General features: G+C 38.6%; 1 protein-coding gene across 3 annotated transcripts in view; it reads right to left on the bottom strand.

Moving 5' to 3' along the window:
* HACE1 (HECT domain and ankyrin repeat containing E3 ubiquitin protein ligase 1) overlaps positions 1 to 17,502 on the bottom strand; it is a 52,023-nt gene extending 34,521 nt beyond the window's left edge. For 2 of the 3 annotated variants that reach the window (XM_069851122.1, XM_069851121.1), the window contains exons 1-10: positions 17,373 to 17,502; positions 12,552 to 12,606; positions 11,305 to 11,394; positions 9,403 to 9,507; positions 8,001 to 8,076; positions 7,596 to 7,727; positions 6,340 to 6,422; positions 3,901 to 3,997; positions 2,595 to 2,696; positions 94 to 200 (exon numbers count right to left, since the gene is read on the bottom strand). In XM_069851122.1, coding sequence (XP_069707223.1) covers positions 94 to 200; positions 2,595 to 2,696; positions 3,901 to 3,997; positions 6,340 to 6,422; positions 7,596 to 7,727; positions 8,001 to 8,076; positions 9,403 to 9,507; positions 11,305 to 11,394; positions 12,552 to 12,606; positions 17,373 to 17,448 — 923 coding nt within the window. In that variant the 5' untranslated portion in view covers positions 17,449 to 17,502. Of the gene's footprint in view, positions 1 to 93; positions 201 to 2,594; positions 2,697 to 3,900; positions 3,998 to 6,339; positions 6,423 to 7,595; positions 7,728 to 8,000; positions 8,077 to 9,402; positions 9,508 to 11,236; positions 11,395 to 12,551; positions 12,607 to 17,372 lie in introns of those variants that run through there. The other variant, XM_069851123.1, reaches the window with a different exon arrangement.
* Positions 17,503 to 21,271: the final 3,769 nt, after the last annotated feature.

The raw sequence follows: 21,271 nt of genomic DNA, 5'->3' as shown, positions 1-21,271 counted from the left end.
TGCCTAGCATCAGACAGTTTAGACTATTATAACTGTTAGTAACACTAACTACCAGGTAGCTTATCAGGCTACTTATGATCCTCTCACACTTACCTAAGCAGTTTGTGACCATTTGTTGTAGCAACTTCAGCAAGACCTGTCAGGATTTTAAGATACTGGCTTTCACTCTGCTGAGACAAGTGTTCCAGAACTTGCCGCAACTGATACATAAAAACAAAAGAAATTCCATAGTGTCATGAAGCATCGGATAAACATTTAATTTAGAACATTATCATCCAAGCATTAATACTTACCAATATTAATGTACATCTATATCGTCCAATGGCTAATCTAACCTCAGTTAACATTTCACTGTAAGTTAAAAAGTATGCTGAAAGATATATATTCTAGTGTCAATGTATGTATTATAGGATATGTAATATTACAGAAACCTGTCGAGTGCTGGATGCTTAACCATGTATTATTAATTCATAAGAACAACTTATTTTAATATGAAAACAAAGCTGAATACACTTTCAACTTCTGAAAGCTAGAAGTATATTTTAAGTTTCATGATTCATAACTTAACACTCTCCTCGGTTCACTCCTCAGTTTATGACACAGTGTAAATGAACCCTGCATCTTAGACTTTGCTCTCACTATATTAATTTTTTGCTCAAGATACTGAATGTCCTTTCTTGGACAAGAAGTCATACCCTGATAATCAATAACTGTTACGATTACGCCCTTCTCAAAATTGCCCCTCTTCTTTCACTAATACCATCAAATGGCTCACAAAGAGTACATTGCGAACACCCAGACACTGCCCAGTCTTTAACTCCTTTCTCCTACACTTTTCTGTAGCCTTGACTATTTTTTTACCACAGAAAAATTAACTCTTTAGTGGCACTGCTCTTCATTAACTCCTACTGTATTCTCATTTACACTCTTCTCTCTCACCTTCAGAAAGTTCTGTAATCCTTCTCACAGAACTGTAGAAAGGTGGAATTAAAAGGAATCCTTCTCACAAATACAATCTAGTCCAACACTCCACCTTGAGACAGAAGCACTTGTATCTGCGCTCTAAACTGGTTTGCCCAATTTGCCTGCCTGGTTAACAGATGTCTTCTACTCCAGAAGTCCTGCGTTAGTGATCTCTCCTAATGCTTCACCATCCTTGATCATGTGAGTTATTCCTCAGGGTTCAGCTGAATCTCTAGCTACAAATATCTAAGGCTGTATCTTTCTCCGTGCAGTCTGTTGATAGTTTTTCCAGTTTGTCAAGAACATTTAAAATGCGAGTCCTGACTTCTAACACACATGAGAGTATTAACTGGTCATATATATATATATGACTTTGGGCGAAATACCTCAGATCTTAGCCACAGAAAACCATACTTAATATGTGTTACTGACGGAAGCATGTAACTATAACATGTATTATATACTATAGTCTGTATACTTCCTTGTTCAGATCTCAGTTTTGCACACACCTCCACCATTACACAGACAGACGAAACCCTCACTTTTCTTGCTTATTGCTTTCCCTACTACAATACATGATAGCATACTTCGCCATTTACTGTTTTGTACGTCTTTTTCATTCCATGGTTTTAGTCCTTTACCCCTCCCTTTTATTTGAAAACATCTACACCACCTCCCCATGTTTCTAATACATACTTGAGAACTCTCACCTGCCATTTTATTTTTTAAAACTCAACTCTAGCTCAGAAATCTAAACACTGTTTCCGAACAGATTTGTGAATCCTCAGTCCCGTAGTGGAAATAATGGTATTACAGAGAACAAGACAAACGTAAAAAAATCTAGCAAACCAAGTTCAGTGAAGTGGCAGCCAACACCTTACTAAATACACAATTCCTTTTTTTTACTTTTAAGTCTGTGAGATTGTTTGCAGTTATTTTCAAGCAAACAATATATTAAAAACCCACAGCTAGATGGATTAAGAAGGGGAAATAAGCATCCCATGCTTCCTTCTCCCTACACAATCAAGAAACAAAAATTCTTTTCCTTACTTTATCTTTCTTTAGATTGTACTACCCCATAATAATAAAAAAAAATAGGTATAGAAGCACCAAAAAAGGAACAGTTCAATCTACAGCAACAATAACCAAATGAAATTGCAGCTGTAGTCTTTTATACTCTAATTGTACAAGGCAACTTCATATAGGTGAGCTCATACGCCAAATATTCAAGTTCATTCTAGATGATTCAAGCCTCAAGACACAGCTTAAATGGATAACTGCAGATATTCACTAAATGAAGGATAACAGGCCCCATTTTGCAAAGAAATGGTACATACAGAACGCTCCACCGGCACCTTGGTACTGAAGCTTGCAACAAGTTTGGCAAATATCCAAAGTCAGAACACTAAATTTAAAGTATATCCTACATTTAATCCCAAATTCTTGTGTTCAAAACTATGTGAAGACTGTAAATTTTCCATGGGGGAGCCAGAGAAAGTACATAGTGGTCATCTACTGCAGCACTGTGCATCAACTGCTGGTAATGTCTTCTAATCAGAACACTAACACTAAGCAATCAGGTCTCCACAACACAGACAGACTGGTAGCTTTAAAATACGTAACACTATTACCATGTTTTCCCGCAGATCTTCATTCTGTGTCATTTGAATTATTGTCTGGAAAAGTCGAGGATGGTACTGTATTAATACTTCACAAGTCTCTCCATACCCACCCTAAAAATCAACAGATGAAAAACCATTAGAAATATTAGAATTAGGGTCTCTAGTATTATAGGCACTAAAATCTACTAAAGATTACAATTTTTGTTTAATCTGAATGAAAAAATACAATCCTAAAACAAACCGGAATTAAATATGTTTCAAAGTTATCAACAACTTTCAGCAGAAGATGGAATCAAATACTTTCAGTGTATCTGCTCACATACACCTGGTCCCTTTCTTCTGTTTTTCGTAAACACTTTACCACTTAGAAAGCCAAAGCAACATTTGAACTCCTTACAGCTTACCAGAAATTGAAAACAGTGCAGTATTTACCTTCTCTTCCCATCGCTGATGGATGACACACCTACCTAACTACATCCAGGTTCTAATCCTTAAAAACAAATATTTTCCTAAAGGTTCATAAAGGCACAAGTATGACTCGTTAAAGGAAGAAACAGAATAAACTCTATTCTAGGGCTTTAAAGAGTTATTTAACTTTAAAATCAACACACAAGTATCATTCCACTTCTGCTTTAAATCAACAGCCCAGACTAACTTCACAAACTTTTGAGAAAAACGTTTTTTGGAAAGAAGAGAACTTGAATTTGTGGTTTATTTGTTCAACACTTATTTAACACAGGTGTACTTTTAAGCAGGCACTTAAAACACATCACATTCTACACCAGAAAGAGGACCATGCAATGTATTAAATACTGCAACTCTAGAGGCTTCTTCTCTTTGCATGACAGTTTATAACTCACTTCACTAACAACAGATTCATTAAACAGATGCATTTAATCATTCCTGGAGCCAAGAAACCAAGTATTAAAACATAAACCATCCAGAATCTGCAAGAATTAAAAATCAGCTCTTCAAAACCAAGGTAATATCCCTGGCAAGAAAAATACGAAGCTAATTTCAATCTTTTAAAAGCGTGGATCTACTCTGAAAAGCAAAGCTGTATGCAAATGATAAAACCCTTCAAGTTAAAGGGAAGCAAATAGTTTGGTTTTTTCCTTTTTCACTTAGTATCATGACCTTATAAACTAGCTGATCACGAACACAGCAAGATCATCACTACAAAAGAACAAACACCAGGTGTCACTATTCACACCTAAAAAAAGGCCTTAAAAATAAAAAAAAGTTTAACTCTGATCAGGCTACACTACAGTAACTGATAGAAGTTCACAGAAAAATAGTGTTGCTAACTCAATACCTGTACACAGAGATCCAAAGGAGTAACACCATTTTTGTCTGGTAAATATTTGGCTCCTCTCATCAAAAGAATTTGTGCAGTGTCTCTCTGGCCATGGCTATTCAAAAGAAGACAAAAAAAAGTGAGTTAATACAGCACTTATTACGAGTGATGAATCTGGCTTTATTGCATCAAACAAGCAAAACCAATGTAAGTTACAAGAAAACAAATAGTTATGGTATGAAACTAAGCAGTTACACAGGACGGAAGATAACACCACTTAAATTGCTCTACTACCTTTCAAGCCCACTGCAGAAGCACAGTACAAAATTCAGTATAGGCCATTTATCAAGCAAGAGTCACGCTCATCATTCAGAAATAATTCATGTCAGCCTAGCCTCATAAATATGCATGAGCTGCATTACCCAAAGAAGACCTCTTTCTCAATTCACACCCTAATTTACTTCACAAAGTTTTCTTCACCAAGTTCTTTGCTCATTCCTACTAGAGAAAAAATATTCTAATTGTGCTTTAACCACTAGTAAAACATTAGTAGGTTTTCTTATTGATACAAAATCTTTTTTTGCACCAGAGCTCAAATTATCACTTTTGGCTCCGACTGCTTTCAATCAATACAAGTGAATATTTTACCTAGCCTTTAAATGTGAAGAACAATGAGTTTTATTTTCGCACTCAGTTTATTTCATAGTCTCACTCATCTATTTAAAGGTTATATAGGACATTTATGTCTCTTAGAGTTGAGAATTTCACAACTATTCCAACAGGCCATCACTGCCTAGAAAACAGTAAGACTTATATGCCTCAGCACCTAGAGTACATGCTTTCCAAAACCCTTTCTTCTGAAGAAAATGAGAAATTAGGTACCAGTAGTTAGATGTTGACTTCATTAAAAACACACTGACACACTAGTTCACTGCTGCCTTCACCAGTACTTAGTGAACATACTGACAAATGTAATACAGAAGTATCTAACGGGTGAAACAAAACAACAATACAAAAGACACATAATTAGGTTTACAAATAAGTTTTTCAATGAAGATTTGGATCACAAGCTAGTTTGTAGTGTGCCCTTTACACAAATGTATAAGGGTATTTGCTGCCCTGAAGCACACCAAGGCTGCCTGCACTAACAGTTCAGGAAGGGCAGAGGAAAAAGCAACAATTAACATCTGAGGGTCTCTCAACAGTTCCCTGTTTAGTTCTTCTCAACCATGTCCTTCCAAGCCCAGGCAACCAACAGGTTAATATAATGCAAACAAACATTCAGTGTCAAGTACCAGATCTCAGAAAGGAGCTAAGATTAATAGTCTGCTTGAGGCATCGCTTCACTGTAATTCTCTAGAGTAAGTGCAAAACCCAACGCCTTGAAAAGACAGGGGTTTCTGAGTCAGATTTTGAGCGTCCATACCCTTTCTCCAGCCATAACCAGCCACTGCTACCACATCTTGCTCCTCCTACCACCCAGGATCTACAACTTTTCTTCCTTGGTGGCAGCACAATCAACTGGCAATGCGAAGACATCAACTTCCACTATGCATCCCGTTCATTCTAGCCTGTCAGTGCCTCCAACTGTTAATTTCTAAAAGAACATCACTACTGTAGATGCAACACATTCCTTTCTCATCGCAAATCTCCAAGCCAAGGCAAGTTGCTTATTTCCTTTAAAGTGGATGCCAGTACCAGTCCCTAGATCAAGCACCGAGGCATTCAATTAGCTAGCAGCTATTTATTCTCCCCTTCTTCTCAACTGCCAGAAGTCAGCTTAAACTAACTCCAGAGACCAGGACTCCCTCAACATAACTCTTGGCAGGCTGCCAGGTTAGTTCATTTCCTCTTTTGTTTATACTAACATTTAATCATAGGTGAACTATTTAACCTGTAACCAAAGCACAGGGATTATAAAATTGTAAATGTTCTACCAAATAGCAGAAATGCTCCAATTAAAACAAAAGGTCGTCTATCATATGTGATTAGTTTTGAAATAAAACTAAACTGTGAAGAAAACAGAACTGATCAAAGCAACAACATAGTTTCAAATCAAGATTGTAACTTTAAGGCATATATGCACATTTCACGTACACTGTAATATCGCAATGCACTTGCCTTATAAAAGGCTGCATTTTTAGTTTACTCAAAATAGTCTATGTTGGCAGATCTCATTTTTTCAGAAAAAAAGTTCAGCAGTTATTAATTTATGAATCGTATTAGAAGATGCACAGCTATATGTTTAACACATCTGTTAGAAACAGGTATACACGCCTGCAGTACTAAGCTACGTATTTAAATAAGACACCAAACTACAATCAAATAGATACCAGTCAGCCTCTGTTTCTTAGATTTTATGTGTTCTAACCATTGCTAATGCACAAGGCGGGGGGTGGGGAGGGTTGGGAAATCGATTCTACCTATAGCACAGTATTCAAATTTAAGAATACATACCTGCAAGCAAAGTAGAGCGGAGTTGCCCCTGACACATTTGGCCTGTTTATATCTGCACCGCTGTCCAGCAAACACTGCACTGTCTAGAACAGAAGAAAATATCAGCATTAGGAAAGAGCAACAGAAATTTCTATTGGCTTGCAACCATGCCACGCATGTCTGCATTACCAAAAATTTAATTTTTGGTAATGAATCTCAAAACCAAAATTCCTGAACGCTAGATGGAAAATGATAGCTGTCAAAGCTCATAAAGCTTCCTTTGAACTTCCCATTTTAATAAAAATGCCTTTTATTGAACTTCAGCTAATCCCAAAGACTCCTGGAATTACAAGCCATTTCAAAACTGAAAATTACACTTTCTAGAGAAATAAGCTTCGGGTCAGTGACAGCCTTATCACAAGGCAAAGTTTTAAACATACTCTGGAATAAAAGAAATAAGTAAGCAAATTCTAAAATATTAGAACATTAAGCAGACTCTCAAACAACTTTTGCTATTTTCCAGTCACATAAAGTAGGTAAGTATACAGATAACAGTTTCACAGAACGTGATCTTCCAAATTTGAGCTCTGACAATGACAACAGAAAGGATCTGGGTAAAAATGTAACTTTTATGAGTTTTTTAAACAGTACATACACCTGGAGACATCTCCATAATTCAAAATCACTACTCTATTTGGCTGTGAGACAGTTCAAGTAAAGCAGCCAGACTCTGAGAGTAAACAGTCAGCTCTAATGCAAGACTAAGCCTAAAAATTATTCACGCGCCTCAATAAAAAATGAAGGAGTCTATGCCTACTTGTTTATTTCTAATATTAAAAATCTAAATGACCCAACTCTGTTCATTTTTATTCACGGTACATGAAGATCATTTCAGACTTCAAAAGCACATAATAACTGGTACAATTATGAATCAAACATGTTCTAAGAAGTAAGGAAGAACATTTTCAAATGTTTAACAGTACATCAAAACCTTCATTAAACAAGGCAATAATAGTATTACAGAACAGCTGAATAGAATACAGTAAGTCACTTGAACATACAAACACTGAAATCAATCATCTCTACAAGAATAAATCAGTTATTCCCATGGAAGTGCATGCAGTCAATACTTAGACAAACAACAGAGTTCTTCACACTTCTAACCACAATCACATGCATGACTCACCTAAAGGTTGTAAAGAAAACCACACACAAACCACCGAGGCATTAAGCAATTCTTTACAAACCCAACACATTAATAAAATTTAGAAACTTACCGTCTTGTGTCCATTTTGACAAGCCACATGAAGTGCTGTCTGTCCCATTGCATCTTCAACATCGACATTACTGACATGCTGAACAAGATCATGAAGCAGTTCTGTTCGTCCATTGACAGCCAACCAATGAATCTAAGCACAAAATTACAACTTATATTTTCTTTAGAAATAAGTGTTTCATAAATACGATTTTAAATCTGGTTATACTATTGACAAAATTTTCACAAAGAGAAGCTTTGAAATAATATCATATGCTTAGGTACTTTGATCAAATCTTTTGATTCTTAAGGGCACTCGACACAACCTTTTTGTTTATTTACATGTAAGACTGCAAGAGTTTAAGAAATGAGAATCTTCAAGTTCTTCATTCATTTTAAGAGCACCGTGAGAATCAACAGCACTTACTGCAGTCAAGCCTTCATTATTACAAATGTTGACATCCGCACTGTATTCCAGCAGCTTGCTCATACATTTCTTCTGGCTATAAACAAAAGAATACATTAAAAACCAGCCAGATAAAATCACTCACAAAGATCCAATAACTTCTTAAGCTCCACTCAATTCATCTTTGTACATATCACAGCAGGTAGTTTTAATTTATAAGGAATAAAGTACTGAGCACACCAGTAGCACTACAGACTCATACAGTGCAAGTGTGGCATACGACAACACAGGGCTAAAACCACAGTTGTAGAGCTGAATGTTTTTGTAGAAAGTGTAGAAGTACTTAACTACCACTCCAACAGCTTCAGCTCAGCATGAACTACGCTCTTAAGACAAGTAGCTAGAGTTCAGCTAATGGAAGTCCAAGAAGTTCATCATCATTGGTACACTTCAGTGAACACATTTACAGTACACCACTAAATCATTATTTAATGAGACACTCATTGCAACACTTTGTAAATCTCTGGCAAGTACAATAACTGCTTTAATGAAAGCAAGGCTGGCTTTTCTACTTCATGTTTTGTTTGGTCTTTTAATCCTCTATACTGCTCCAAGTGCTTTACCTTTAAGAGTTAATTCTTTTTATTTGGTACCTCTTCCAACTTTTTCATGCTTCCTTTCCACATAACTGTCTCCTCTGTGTATTTCTGTATTCACCATGTACCATTTGGCTGCTTCTTTCTACCTTCTACAGCTACCACTCCCACATACCTAAACACTAAACACTACCTGCTCCTCACTTGAAGAACCAACCATGACACAATTCAGTTACTTTATTAACACACACACTCTAATAAGAAAAAGACAGTATTACTATTATCAGCTGTGTGTTTCCACATACTATAATTCAAGAAATAATATCTTAAAAGATCTTAAAAAGGTGTTTTCCCACTGTTTTGGGGTTTTATTTCCTTCTCCTAATATCATGCAAACTTTGTATTCCTTTCCTTGTAGTCAAAATTTCCTTGGAGACAATATCCGAGTAAAAATCCAAAACCTCTGAACCCTTCCAAGCGCTCCAGTGTTCTCTTCAAATTATTTTCTTACTTAGCTAACCAGAAGCTGAACACACGCCTTTATTTGATCACTGTTGTAAGAACCATTAAGCGCTTGCCTAGAAGAAAACACTAACATGACTGGTGCTGAATTTGGCACTTCAAACAATTTCCTATTTATATAAAATTAATTTCTGAATATTTCAAGTACAGATTTTAATCTCCAAGTTACCTCTAAGTGTGTAATCTCCATTTTCAAATGTAAAAATAAAAAAGGTATTTTGTTTGAACTACGCACAAATACAACAAAATGTCAGCTCAAATGCACTATGCGCAAAATTTAAGGGTTTTAAAAACATTTTTCTTACCCATTCCTTGCTGCTAAATGAAGAGGTGTGCATCCTGAAATGTCTTGATAGTTTGGATTTGCTCCTTTTTTTAATAACAGAACAAGGCATTCAACTGATCCACAGCTACAAACAAAATAAGGAAGAGAAAAACTGTAACAAGGATATTTATAAACCAAATCTATACTGACAAAGACAACAGCAACACTATGTACGAAATACACTCAGTAGGAAATCTTTACACAAAACTATTTTCACACCCTCCATAGTTCCAAGTCACACAAAGCTAGAGGAAAGATACTTAAATGCAATGAGAACAGACTTTTCATAACTTGTACTAATAAACTGTGTACTTACATACTACGTGATTCTAGTGACTTAAACAACCGTGATTCTTTAAGACTACGAACAGTTTGAAACATACACTGTCTAAAATGTTTTGCTTACTATTTCCTCTCTACTCCTTCAGCTTTAATATATTCACTGCACTGAATTATCCATTAAATAAAAATTCTAATATCTTTTTTTATTACGCACCAGTGCCTGGAAGTTACATATAAAAGTTTAAATATCAGAAAAATTCTAGAACTCCTACAAATATTTTTGCTATTTGTTTTGAATCTATAGCTTCCTTTTACTTTTCATAATATAGCAGCTCCTCAGGACAATCAATGTCACCAAAAACAAAGAAACTCTGCATTATGTTTATCTTACTCCTGAACTCTTCAAGAAAAAGAGCTGATCGGGAGGATACAGTATTTCTGTATACATCAAAATCTACCTATTGTTATTAGTTTTCCCAATGCTAGAATTGCTACATAACAATCCAAAGAAACTAAATTCTAACTGTACAGTAAGCTGCAAAATTAGCACCTTGATGATCTCTATCTCTTACCAACAACTAGCCATGATCCACAAACTAAGAGTCCACAAACTGCCTAACACAATAAATACAGCTTTTCAAAGATAATTTTCAAAGATATTAGTTTTCAAACATAATTTTAAGATGTTTGCTAAAAATTTGCTTGCATTTTTTTAAGTACTTTAAGTAAACTTTATATAAGCAGCATGTAATTTTGAGATGGAATGTTTGGCAAACAGGTGTTTCTAAAACAATCTGCTTGAAGACAGAACTTCTGCCTTTATTGTGCCCAATTATTTGCCATTTATATACAATGCTGCTACTATTTCTTTTATTTTTACTTCCTTTTTACTTTAAAGTAAAAACTTGCAAGATATTTTAAATGGAACGCAAATATAGAGCACTCATTCATAAGTATAAAGTCTAGTTTCCCAAAAGGCCATTTCAAAAAACCATCTGGTTCATTTCTATCAACAATGTTAATCTGGCTGTTTCTTGGCAATACAAATTTAACCCCATTGAAGAGCTACATAAATAATAAATAATCTAGGTAATGGATTCGAAATTTGCATTTAAGTCCTTTACCCAGAATACAAAAATGTATTAGGAGAGGTCAAACTGTATGTCCTAAAGTTATGGTCACATGAAACACTTTGGAACAGCTGCTTCCCAATGAACATCCAAGTGCTTCCCACTGTTTTAGAATACTTCAAAAAAAAATCAGCACCTGAAAACAGTTTCTCTAAGTCTACAAAGGCAAAAGTAACTCAGCTATACAGGATACACATAATGGCTATATTTCTAGACTCATCTACTGAGAAGTCACAGAAAGGATAAAAGCATCCATCCAGATTTCCTTCACTAAAATTTGGAAAGCCATGTGTGAAGTCTGCCCTCTAAATGAGGCAGGCACATTGCTAAAAGAAACAAAATACAAAAAGTAAGTGCAAAAAACCAAAATGTTAACTGATACTACAGAGTTTTCCAGCTTACATTGGTGCCTTAGATTTGTGGTAAAATTTTCATTGTTAACTTCTGGACTGGACTCAAGTAAGTCTTACTTTGCTGCAATATGAAGTAAACTTCTCTTCACACGTCCAAATGCATAATTCACATCAAATTTTGAATTTGACAGCAGCTCTGAAACAGACCTTCAAACAGAAAAACAGTTTTAATTAAACAAATAGCTCACAACATCCAAACAAACGTAACACGTACACAAGTGCTCATTTCTCACTCCATCACCACTTCTTTTCCCTGCAACTAATTTCTGAACAAGAGATCCAACAGCTTTCAAGCATCTGTGTATCAACAGTATTTTTACTCTTTCATTTCTTACTTAAACATAAAAAATGAACTGTGACACTGGGCAACTGCTTCAAATGTAAAATAGTAAGAATTAGACTGGATAGCCAAATAAATTCTTTACAAATAGGGAAAACAAGTGTACTAATAGCTCTGGCTTGAGAAAAACATGGATTCCCATTTTCAACACAGACACCAACCTAGTGGGTTTCCCAAACACAGGCAAAGTTCAGAAGGAAGTCTGGTACGTGAAACCACCATGATTAAGTAGGACACATGATACACCAATAGGGTAAGAAATTTAAATAGGAGACTTTAAACCCTAGTTAATTAGTACAGATATAAAATTAGTTAAGACGAAATATTTCAAAACAGTACAAACTGAAAGTGAACTGGTGATTTCAACCTCCAGTAATGAGCTGACCACACAACTTAAAACCCTTGCACACAATCTCAACAAGGTTTTATGTAGCAGAACAAATGTTTATCCTGATTAGATAAACAGTTTACAGCTTCAGGAGGAGTTACTACCTGCTTGCCTAACAACTCCACAGAAGGTAGCACCACTTAGCTGGTGCTACACAGCCCCCAGATCCCAATCACTTTGACGACAACCGGATAAGGGAAACAGCTGCTCATATGAGGAATCCCAGAAGTATCAAACTCTTATTCCATGTCTTTCCAAGATGTCTAATGAGACTAAGAGTTTCCATGTCATCAATAAATACACACTCAGAACTACAACCCAGTTACAAAGCAATGCTGCTGTTCTTATGCTAGGACAAATTTCTCTACATGCATCAACAGAACAAATCCCAGCCCTGGACTATGACATAGGACAAAAGGAGTTTCTCAGGTAAGGATATGCTAGGATGTATACAGTCAGTAACTAACTTCAGCTACAGAAGATAGCAGCAGAACTGAGAATGCTCTAGGAACTACAATTCTAGCTGTTTTTTCCAAACCTTAAAAAAAAAAAATTAAATTTGAAAGAAGCTCTCACCTGTGCTGGTCAGCCATAACCATCGGCATTAGCGTATAGACAGCAGTTTCATTATCTGTGAAGAAATTAAATTACTCCATTATCAAAAAGAAATCTTCTATGTAAAGTAAACTCATCTAGCAGCACTTCTTTACCTTTTAAAGTGTCCAATAGATCATAGTTGTTCAATAGACCATTCTTTTCACAGAAGTTATACATACCTAAAGTTTCATTATAAAGAAAAAGCCACCATACTCAGACAGAAGATGTAATTAACAGGACCACAATACGTGGCATTTCAATGTAGTTTTTTTTCTTTTACAAAGTAATAATTACAGAATTTTCAATGGAGCATTAATTTATTTCAACTGACAATTCCATTAATTAAGTCAAAGTATTTAAGAAATGTGCATTAACAAAAAAAAGTAAATAGTTTCTTTTAAAAAGAAAATGTCCTGTGTTCCAAGGTGACCTCCATAGTCCTGATACCTATAAGTTTGTAAAAGTTATTTCTTTAAACTACATTATTCCATAACCATTAATTTTCGTCTCTAAATTTGAATGCCTGAATACAATATATTTCATTTTAATTCCTACCCAGTTTCCACGTTTGAAGGCAATGAAAAAAGGCCAGAACACAAAGATCCAAGTCAATAGCGGGAAGAGAATGACATTCAGCTATATAGTCTCTCTCAGTACTACTGCTGCACACAGCAGCACACTCTACAGGTATGAGGTGCCTGTGTGGTCACTTATGGACATTCTGGAGTAAAACATTATTTTCAAAGGATGAACTTCACAAAATTTAAACTGCTTTAATGTATAATAATAATTAAGAATATTAATGGATAATAATTACTAACAACTATTATTGATTTATAATGACTATAATATCTGTCTTAATGCAAACTATCCACCGTTGGAAGTACAGTCTTAAAAGACTCCTCATAGGTGTCAGCTTATGACAGGAGAGATTGTACTTTCTTAGAACTCAGGTACGTGGTTCCATGATATGGAAGCATAGGACTGTTCTCATAAAACTTTTGTTTTGAATCTTTTACTCATCATTTTAATTGACCCACATACCAAAGTTACAAAGCAATCAGAACAGGAAGAATTAAAACAGACCCAAACAACTACAGCTTCTCGTATCTTTTACGTACCCTGCTTCTCTAAGTTCACTCACTCCACTAGATAAGCAAGCTGACATTTACCAAACATTAAACAAAGAATTCTTCAAGTGGAATCAGAGAAACCTTTATCATGCTGCAGCTATGTTATTCATTATTATTCTTCTACAGTGCTCCAAGATTAGTGATGTTACCCACTGTCTGAAGCAGTCTGTAGCCAACAAAATAAACAATGCTAATTTATTATTACCTTTGAACACTAAAGTGTACCCAAATTATATTAACTCTGTTATTTATAAAAAAAAAAATCCATGTTGCTTACTGTGAATACATGGTAGAAGAGACACAAGTCTCTCAAAACACCAAATGATGTTCCAGAGATGCAGAAAGGAATCCTAACTGTCACCAAGTTCAAGAGGTTTAACTATCTATGTATTGTTCCTTATGGCAGAGCTCTGTGATCATCAGATAACTCCATACCCAACTCACACTACTAGAATTTGACTGTTGTGGGGTGGAGGAGCAGGCTAGGAAGGAGGGGACACATGCAGAGAGAGAGAGTCCTGGAAATAAAATTAAATAGATGCTAAATAAAGATACCAATTATGGAAAAGATTCTATCACTTTTTTTAAATGTACCTACGATTAGCTCCTATATATGCAACTGAGAAAAATATTCTTGTTTGAGCTCTGTTCCACAGATCTCTTACTAAGAAGATAAAGCTCTTCAACTGAAATGGAAAACAGAACTTTAGAATGCCAACTGTATCTGTGCATGACATCCCTATGTATTTCCAAAATTGTGCTTTATTAAAGAGACGAGACCAAATAAAAAAAAAAAAAAACTTTAAATATAAATATACCAGCACACTTGAGGGAAATGCTTAATACTGAATCTAATTCAATTTCACTATATTTCAAGTATTGTGATCTAGAAAAACACAACAGTTAAATATGAGTATGGCTGGGCCATAAAATGCGTTTATGGCACAGTTGCAAAACTAAGTCCTTTACTCTTCTATTAACAGAATCGACACTGTGGAGCATTATGCATTTTCCCAGAGTTTTCCTGCATAGAAAGAATTAAAATGGTGTGAGACTGAAGAGATTTGTGCCTATTTTTATTAAATATTATCCCTATTTATAAACAAACTCCTATTGACTTAAAGTACATGACACCAGAGAGAGAGAAATCATTATATGCCTCACGAACACATAGAACTTATCTAACCTGTATGCATTACAAGTCATCACTATCTAGACCACAAAAGCACCCAAAATGCAGAGTCAGAGCCAACAAAAGGCCTAAAACCTACAAGCTTTGGTTTGCAAGACCCAGTTTTCAGGCACTGACCTTTTAACAGCAAAATCCAGAAATCTGTGTCAAGCCTTAAGTTCCCAGAAAACACTTGCTGAAGGATATTTCAGAAGAGTGATGAAAAAACAACACTACTTCTTATTGGCAAGGTCAGCTCAGGATATTCATTAGCACTGTACTCAGCAGTAAACACTTTTTTTTTATCTTCATAAGACATACTGGCCTGAATTTCGCACAGAACACAATCTTAAAGAAGACTTAGCACTATCCATATAATAGCCTAATGGCTACAGCACGTGCAAAAGAATACCTGGATTTAGTACCTTCTTCAGCATAATAAAGTTCCAATACATTTTCATTTCCTAAGAGCGTACTACGACTCTTAATTTAAGGTTGGAAATCTTATATCTCTTCCAAATTAAAGCTATTCATGCGTAAGTGGAGAAAATAACCCTCATAATTCAAGAGGCCAAACACAGCACACAAGAAGCCACCGAACCACATGCCATATTAGACCAGCGGTGGTATTTTCCAAGCTGATCATGTCAGTACATTTTTGGAACAAAACAGTACAACACAAATCTGCTTCTCAAGAAGAGTTTGGGCACGCCTGCATGAACCTAGAGAACACCAAGATCAAGAAAGGAGACATATAACAGGCTAATATCTTGGAATGCAATTTGAGACTTCAGTGACTAAATCCATTTATCGCCTTATTTCAGTCCAGCTGTGATTTGTTTTATGTAATTCTGAGAGAATACATTGGATTGACTTTCCTTCTGCACTAAGGGCAAGATAAGTATTTGTTCCGGAGGTCACAGGGCTTGTACTTGGACTGCCACAGACATTATAACCTCTGAAGCATAAGATAATAATCACAGAATCATAGAATCATCAGGTTGGAAAAGACCCACCGGATCATTGAGTCCAACCATTCCCACCAATCTCTAAACCATGCCCCTCAGTACCTCATCCACCCGCACCTTAAACACCTCCAGGGAAGGCGAGTCAACCACCTCTCTGGACAGACCGTTCCATTGCCTAATGAATGGTCAAGATGGGAAGAAAACAGCTGAACTCAAATTCAGAATGACTTTGCCTACAACAGCACTGTAGTAAAATCAAAGCAGTTGTGCTAAGTGTTATTCCTACTACCATCATCATTTAGTTAAACTGGGGCTGCTACAATATTTCTCTAAGTCTAAGCTTACATTATTACATCAGTTTTCACTGCTGCCATTTAAGAGCTTAAAAGAAGCAGCAAAATCTGCCGGAAATTTCTGTCATTTTGTGAAATTTATGAGCAACTACACTGGCAGACACCACAACTGTTGACATATAAGGAAATAAGAAAAGAGCATAGCAGCTCCGCGTAAGGGGAAATCCATGTGCAGCTGCCAGGAAGCCCAAACCGGGAACACAAAGAAAACAGAATATCATTCACTCCCTGTCCTCCACCACGGGAAATGCAAGCTGGAAAGCAGACAGAGAAAGCATCACCTGTAAACACAAACCCTGAAGAAAGCAGAATGACAGCCCATGACTCACAAGAACAGAAACTTTTTGCACATCCAACAGCTTTTGCAGGAGCAGCCTTCCCAAAGCTGGAGGCGGCTGGAACACCGAACTACCTGCCGTGAGAACGTGAAGCTACACGAGGAGGCTGAGGGGAGACCTCATTGCTCTCTGCAACTACCTGAAAGGAGGTTGTAGAGAGGAGGGTGCTGGCCTCTTCTCCCAAGTGACAGGGGACAGGACAAGAGGGAATGGCCTCAAGCTCCGCCAGGGGAGGTTTAGACTAGACGTTAGGAAAAAATTCTTCACAGAAAGGGTCATTGGGCACTGGCAGAGGCTGCCCAGGGAGGTGGTTGATTCACCTTCCCTGGAGGTGTTTAAGGCACGGGTGGATGAGGTGCTAAGGGGCATGGTTTAGTGTTTGATAGGAATGGTTGGACTCGATGATCCGGTGGGTCTCTTCCAACCTGGTTATTCTATGATTCTATCACCATCCTGGTACTGGGAGGGCAGCACCCACGAGAAGTAGTTCAGAGTAGGAAAAAGAATAATAACAATTAGGCGGCGACCAGCGACGGCAGCAGCGACTTATAACACCTTTTTAAAGAAAAGTCAGCACTATAAAAAGAGCAAATGCACAAGGATGCGCCACCGACGAAGCATCCGAGGGAGGATTTTAAGACAGATAACAGGGAGCGCGGCACCGCAGACCCCGGGGGAAGGCAGAGGGCGGGGAAGCCGCCGCCGCCGTCGTTTTCGCCACGAAAAACAAACGACGAGGCCCTCGGGGAGCTGGAGGGGAGCCGGTTCCCGTTCCGCCGCGCCGCCCCGCGGGGCTGGGACGGAGAAGCCGCCGCCTCCCGCCTCCCCGCCTCGTACCGTCCGGCAGCTCCACGGTGCGCGCGCGGCGCAGGGACCGCGTCAGCCGGTTGAGCTGTTCCATGGCTCTCTCCATCCTCGGGGCGAGCGGACCGGACCCGCGGCCACCCCGCGCTGCCGCCGCTGCTGCCGCCGCCGGGACACCCCAAACCCCTCTCCCAGCCCTCAGCCCATGGCGGCGGCGGCGGTGGCGCCCCCGGGCCCCGCCCCTCTGCGCGTGCGCGGCGGCTGCGCGTGCGCGGGGCGGGGCCGGCGGCACCGGGCTGGGGGCGCGTGGCGGGGGGGGGTTGAGGGGGGTGAGGGGTCGCGGGGGGCAGCGGTGAGGGGCTGCGGGTCCGACTGGTGCTGACCGGGCTGCTCAGAGCCCCATCCAACCCGGCCATGAGCACCCCCAGGGATGGGGCAGCCACAGCTTCCCTGGGCAACCTGTGCCAGCACCTCACCACCCTCAAAGTGAAGAAATTCCTCCTTATGTCTAGTCTAAATCTGCCCCTCTCCAGTTTAGACCCATTGCCCCCAGTCCTATTGCCCCTCTATTCCTCTTTTGTGCCCCTCTGTTCCTCTCTTGGGAGACCTCATCTGGAGTACTGTGTCCAGTTCTGAAGTCCTCAACGTAAGAAGGATATGGAACTGTTGGAATGGGCCCACAGGAGGGGTACAAGGATGATCCAAGGGCTGGAGCACCTCCCATAGAATTTTTTTTTTACAAAAGCTTGTAGTGATAGAATCACAGAATCATAGAACAGTTTAGGTTGGAAGGGACCTTAAAGATCATCTAGTTCCAACCCCCGTGCCATGGGCAGGGACACATCCCACCAGACCAGGCCGCCCAAGGCCCCATATAACCTGGCCTTAAAAACCTCCAGGGATGGGTCATCTGCAACCTCCCTTGGTAACCTGTTCCAGTTTCTCACCACTCTCATTAGGAAGAAATTCTTCCTAATGTCTAGTCTAAATCTGCCCCTCTCCAGTTTATACACGTTCCCCCTTGTCCTATCATCAGAAGCCTTGGTGAACAGCCCCTCTCCAGCTTTCTCGTAGGCCCCTTTCAGGTGCTGGAAGGTAACTACAAGATCTCCTCAGAGCCTTCTCTTCTCTAGGCTGAACAAGCCCAACTCTCTCAACCTGTCCTCACAAGGGAGGTGCTCCAGCCCTATGATCATCTTCGTAGCCCTCCGTTGGACCCATTCCAACAGTTCCATATACTTCTTATGCTGGTGATTCCAAGTGAACACAATACTCCAGATGGGGTCTCACAAGACAGGAATAGAGGGGCAGAATCACCTCCCTTGACTTGCTAGCCACGCTTCTTTTGATGCAGCCCAGGATACAGTTGGCCTTGTGGACTGCGAGCACACATTGCTGGCTCATGTCAAGTTTGTTTCGGCTGTAAGGGACATCCAGACCAACACCCGTGCAATGAGGAGGGACATCATCAACCAAATCAGGTTGCTCAGAGCACCATCCAACCTGACCTTGAGTGTTTCCAGGGATGGGACGTCTACTGTCTCTCTGGGGAACCTGCTCCAGTGTTTTGATACTGAAAATGACAGCAAATAAAACTTCCGAAGATTTGTTTTGGAGTTTCAGAAAGTAAGCATCCTTTGTCAGGCCTGGATAACACAAGAGAGTGATCAACCACGCACAACGAGACAAAAGCTGGTTACAAAATATATTTCCCACTTAGATGCATATGTATAAATTTTCCCAGAAACCTTATGCATATTCTATTACTTTCCAAAGTCTACTTTTAATGTTATTATGAATTTCATAACAGTCAAAACTCTTGCTAATTTTGAGCTGCCTCTGGCTCTCTCTATAACCTTACATTCAATATAGGGAAAGACTGAAAACAGAGGTGATTACAGAAGAAGAGGCATCTGTTCAGTTTGGTGATGGAGACACAGACCTTGCAGTTTTCTCTAAGTATAATCCTTTAATCAGAAAGGCACACAGAAGTCCAATTAAGAAAATACACTGGCTTCTCTCTTTCAAGCAGATTTATACAGCTCTTCAGTTCCCAAACTAAGAAGACAAACAAGATATTTCGGAACAGGATATTTTGGGTTGTCTATTTCACACACACATTCTCATTCCCAGGTGAGATTTTCCAGCCTGGCTTTCTCACACGCTCAAGATTCTTATTGGAATCACCTGGTCTTTTAATCCTGTCTATTCTGATATGCTTGGTACCAGCTTCATGCTTTATCTTAGTCGCAATTCATCTTCCATATACTTGGTGTCTCTCCCACAATTCAGCACAGATCACACTTCACACAAGATATTACCTTCTTCAAAGAATGAACAATGTCTGGAAAAACAGTTTTAAAGAAAACATACTATCAGATGGATGGACATTTTGTCTAACTTTCATGACGTACAGTTACTTAGATGAAACTTTAGTTTAAATCAAAAACACTCCACTTCTTGTATCAGTTTCACCACCCTCAGCATGAAAGATTTCTTCCCGATATTTAGTCTAAACTTATTTTCTTATAGTTTAAAACCATTACCCCATGTCTTATTGCTACAGGCACTTCTAAAAAGCTTACCCCTATCTTTCTTATAAACCCCCTTTTGGTACTGAAAGGCCACGATAAGATCTCCTCGGAGTCTTCTTTTCACCAAGAACAACCACAGCTCTCTCAGCCTCTCCTCGCAGGGGAGCGTTATGCATTTTTGCTTTAGTTTCCTAAGGGAATAACGGGATGTAGGAGTATAGATTTTCAAAATCTGTGGAATATAGGTATTTAAACATCTGCTTGTTACAGCTTTTGAAAAAAATTACTGCTTTTTGAAATAGTGGCCCTGCTAGTGTGGCTTCAGGGCCTTTGTTCCCGCAGAGCCAGAGGTTGTAACAGTGCCTGGCAAAGGCACTGAGGCAGGATGGGGCAGCTCTGCTGTCATCCCTACCCTGAAATTGCAGGCCAGGCTGCATACTTGTTTAAAGACCCCCCCAGGCTAGGGGAAAAGAGGCTTTCACCAACCAGATTCTAGGACCTTTAAACCTCAGGAGTTACCGAAAAAGAAGGCATGTAGCAAGGATGAAAAGTGTGATCAGCTTTACTAGCACGTTCAAAGTAAACACAGGAAAAGGAAGATTTAGGACCTGTAACTTAAAAAAAAAGAAACAAGCATTTAATAACAGTGATAATAAATGGTGTAAGACATAAGAAACAAAGAGCCAATGTTCATAAACTATTTGTGAAGTAATTTTTGGTTTAGTTGTCACTCCCAACTGCAAAAGAAATACAGATAAAGTACTTGAATCCAAGGAGAAAGTGTTTATTCTGAGAATAGGCTAAGGAAAGATCAGTTAGGTGCTCTAAAGTCAGCTGCACCTCATGATCTCGCTCCTAAGATTTGTCAAAGCCTTGTTGAAATGGACTCCTGGAGGACTGATGGGGTTTGAAAAGAGCAGGTGTAGTACCTGCCAGTATGGGGGAGGAAAACCTGGGAATTTATCAGCAAGTCTCTGTAAGCTAAATTCCAATGAAAGTGCCAGAACAAAAACTGCAGACACCCAGAACTGTGCAAGGAAACAACTGCCAACATGAGTCTGTCAATTCATTTCTTCCTCTGGCAGTATAATACATGTTGTCAAGTGTGAAGAAGCATTCAATGTCAGGTATTTGGCTTTAATGATGCTTCAGGTGTTACTTAATGTAATCTTGGCAAGTCAGGGAAGCGTGGGTTATATGAAAAAGCTGTATAGTGAGAACATAAAAATGGTGGGATAATTATAACCTAACAAGTTGTTATTAATTATATACTTCCAAAAGCAAGGAAGCATGTGGGAATCTACAGGGATTTGTCCTGACCTGACTTTGTGTAATGGTTTCATTGTTTCATTCTATACAATGTTTCAGTGAGGTAATACCATAACATTTTCCAATGAC

Source organism: Phaenicophaeus curvirostris, chromosome 2 (assembly GCF_032191515.1).
Source record: "Phaenicophaeus curvirostris isolate KB17595 chromosome 2, BPBGC_Pcur_1.0, whole genome shotgun sequence".
NCBI classification, from domain to species: Eukaryota; Metazoa; Chordata; class Aves; order Cuculiformes; family Cuculidae; genus Phaenicophaeus; species Phaenicophaeus curvirostris.
The sequence above is the reverse complement of the archived record's forward strand: the minus strand, read 5'-3'. Positions and strand labels throughout refer to the sequence as shown.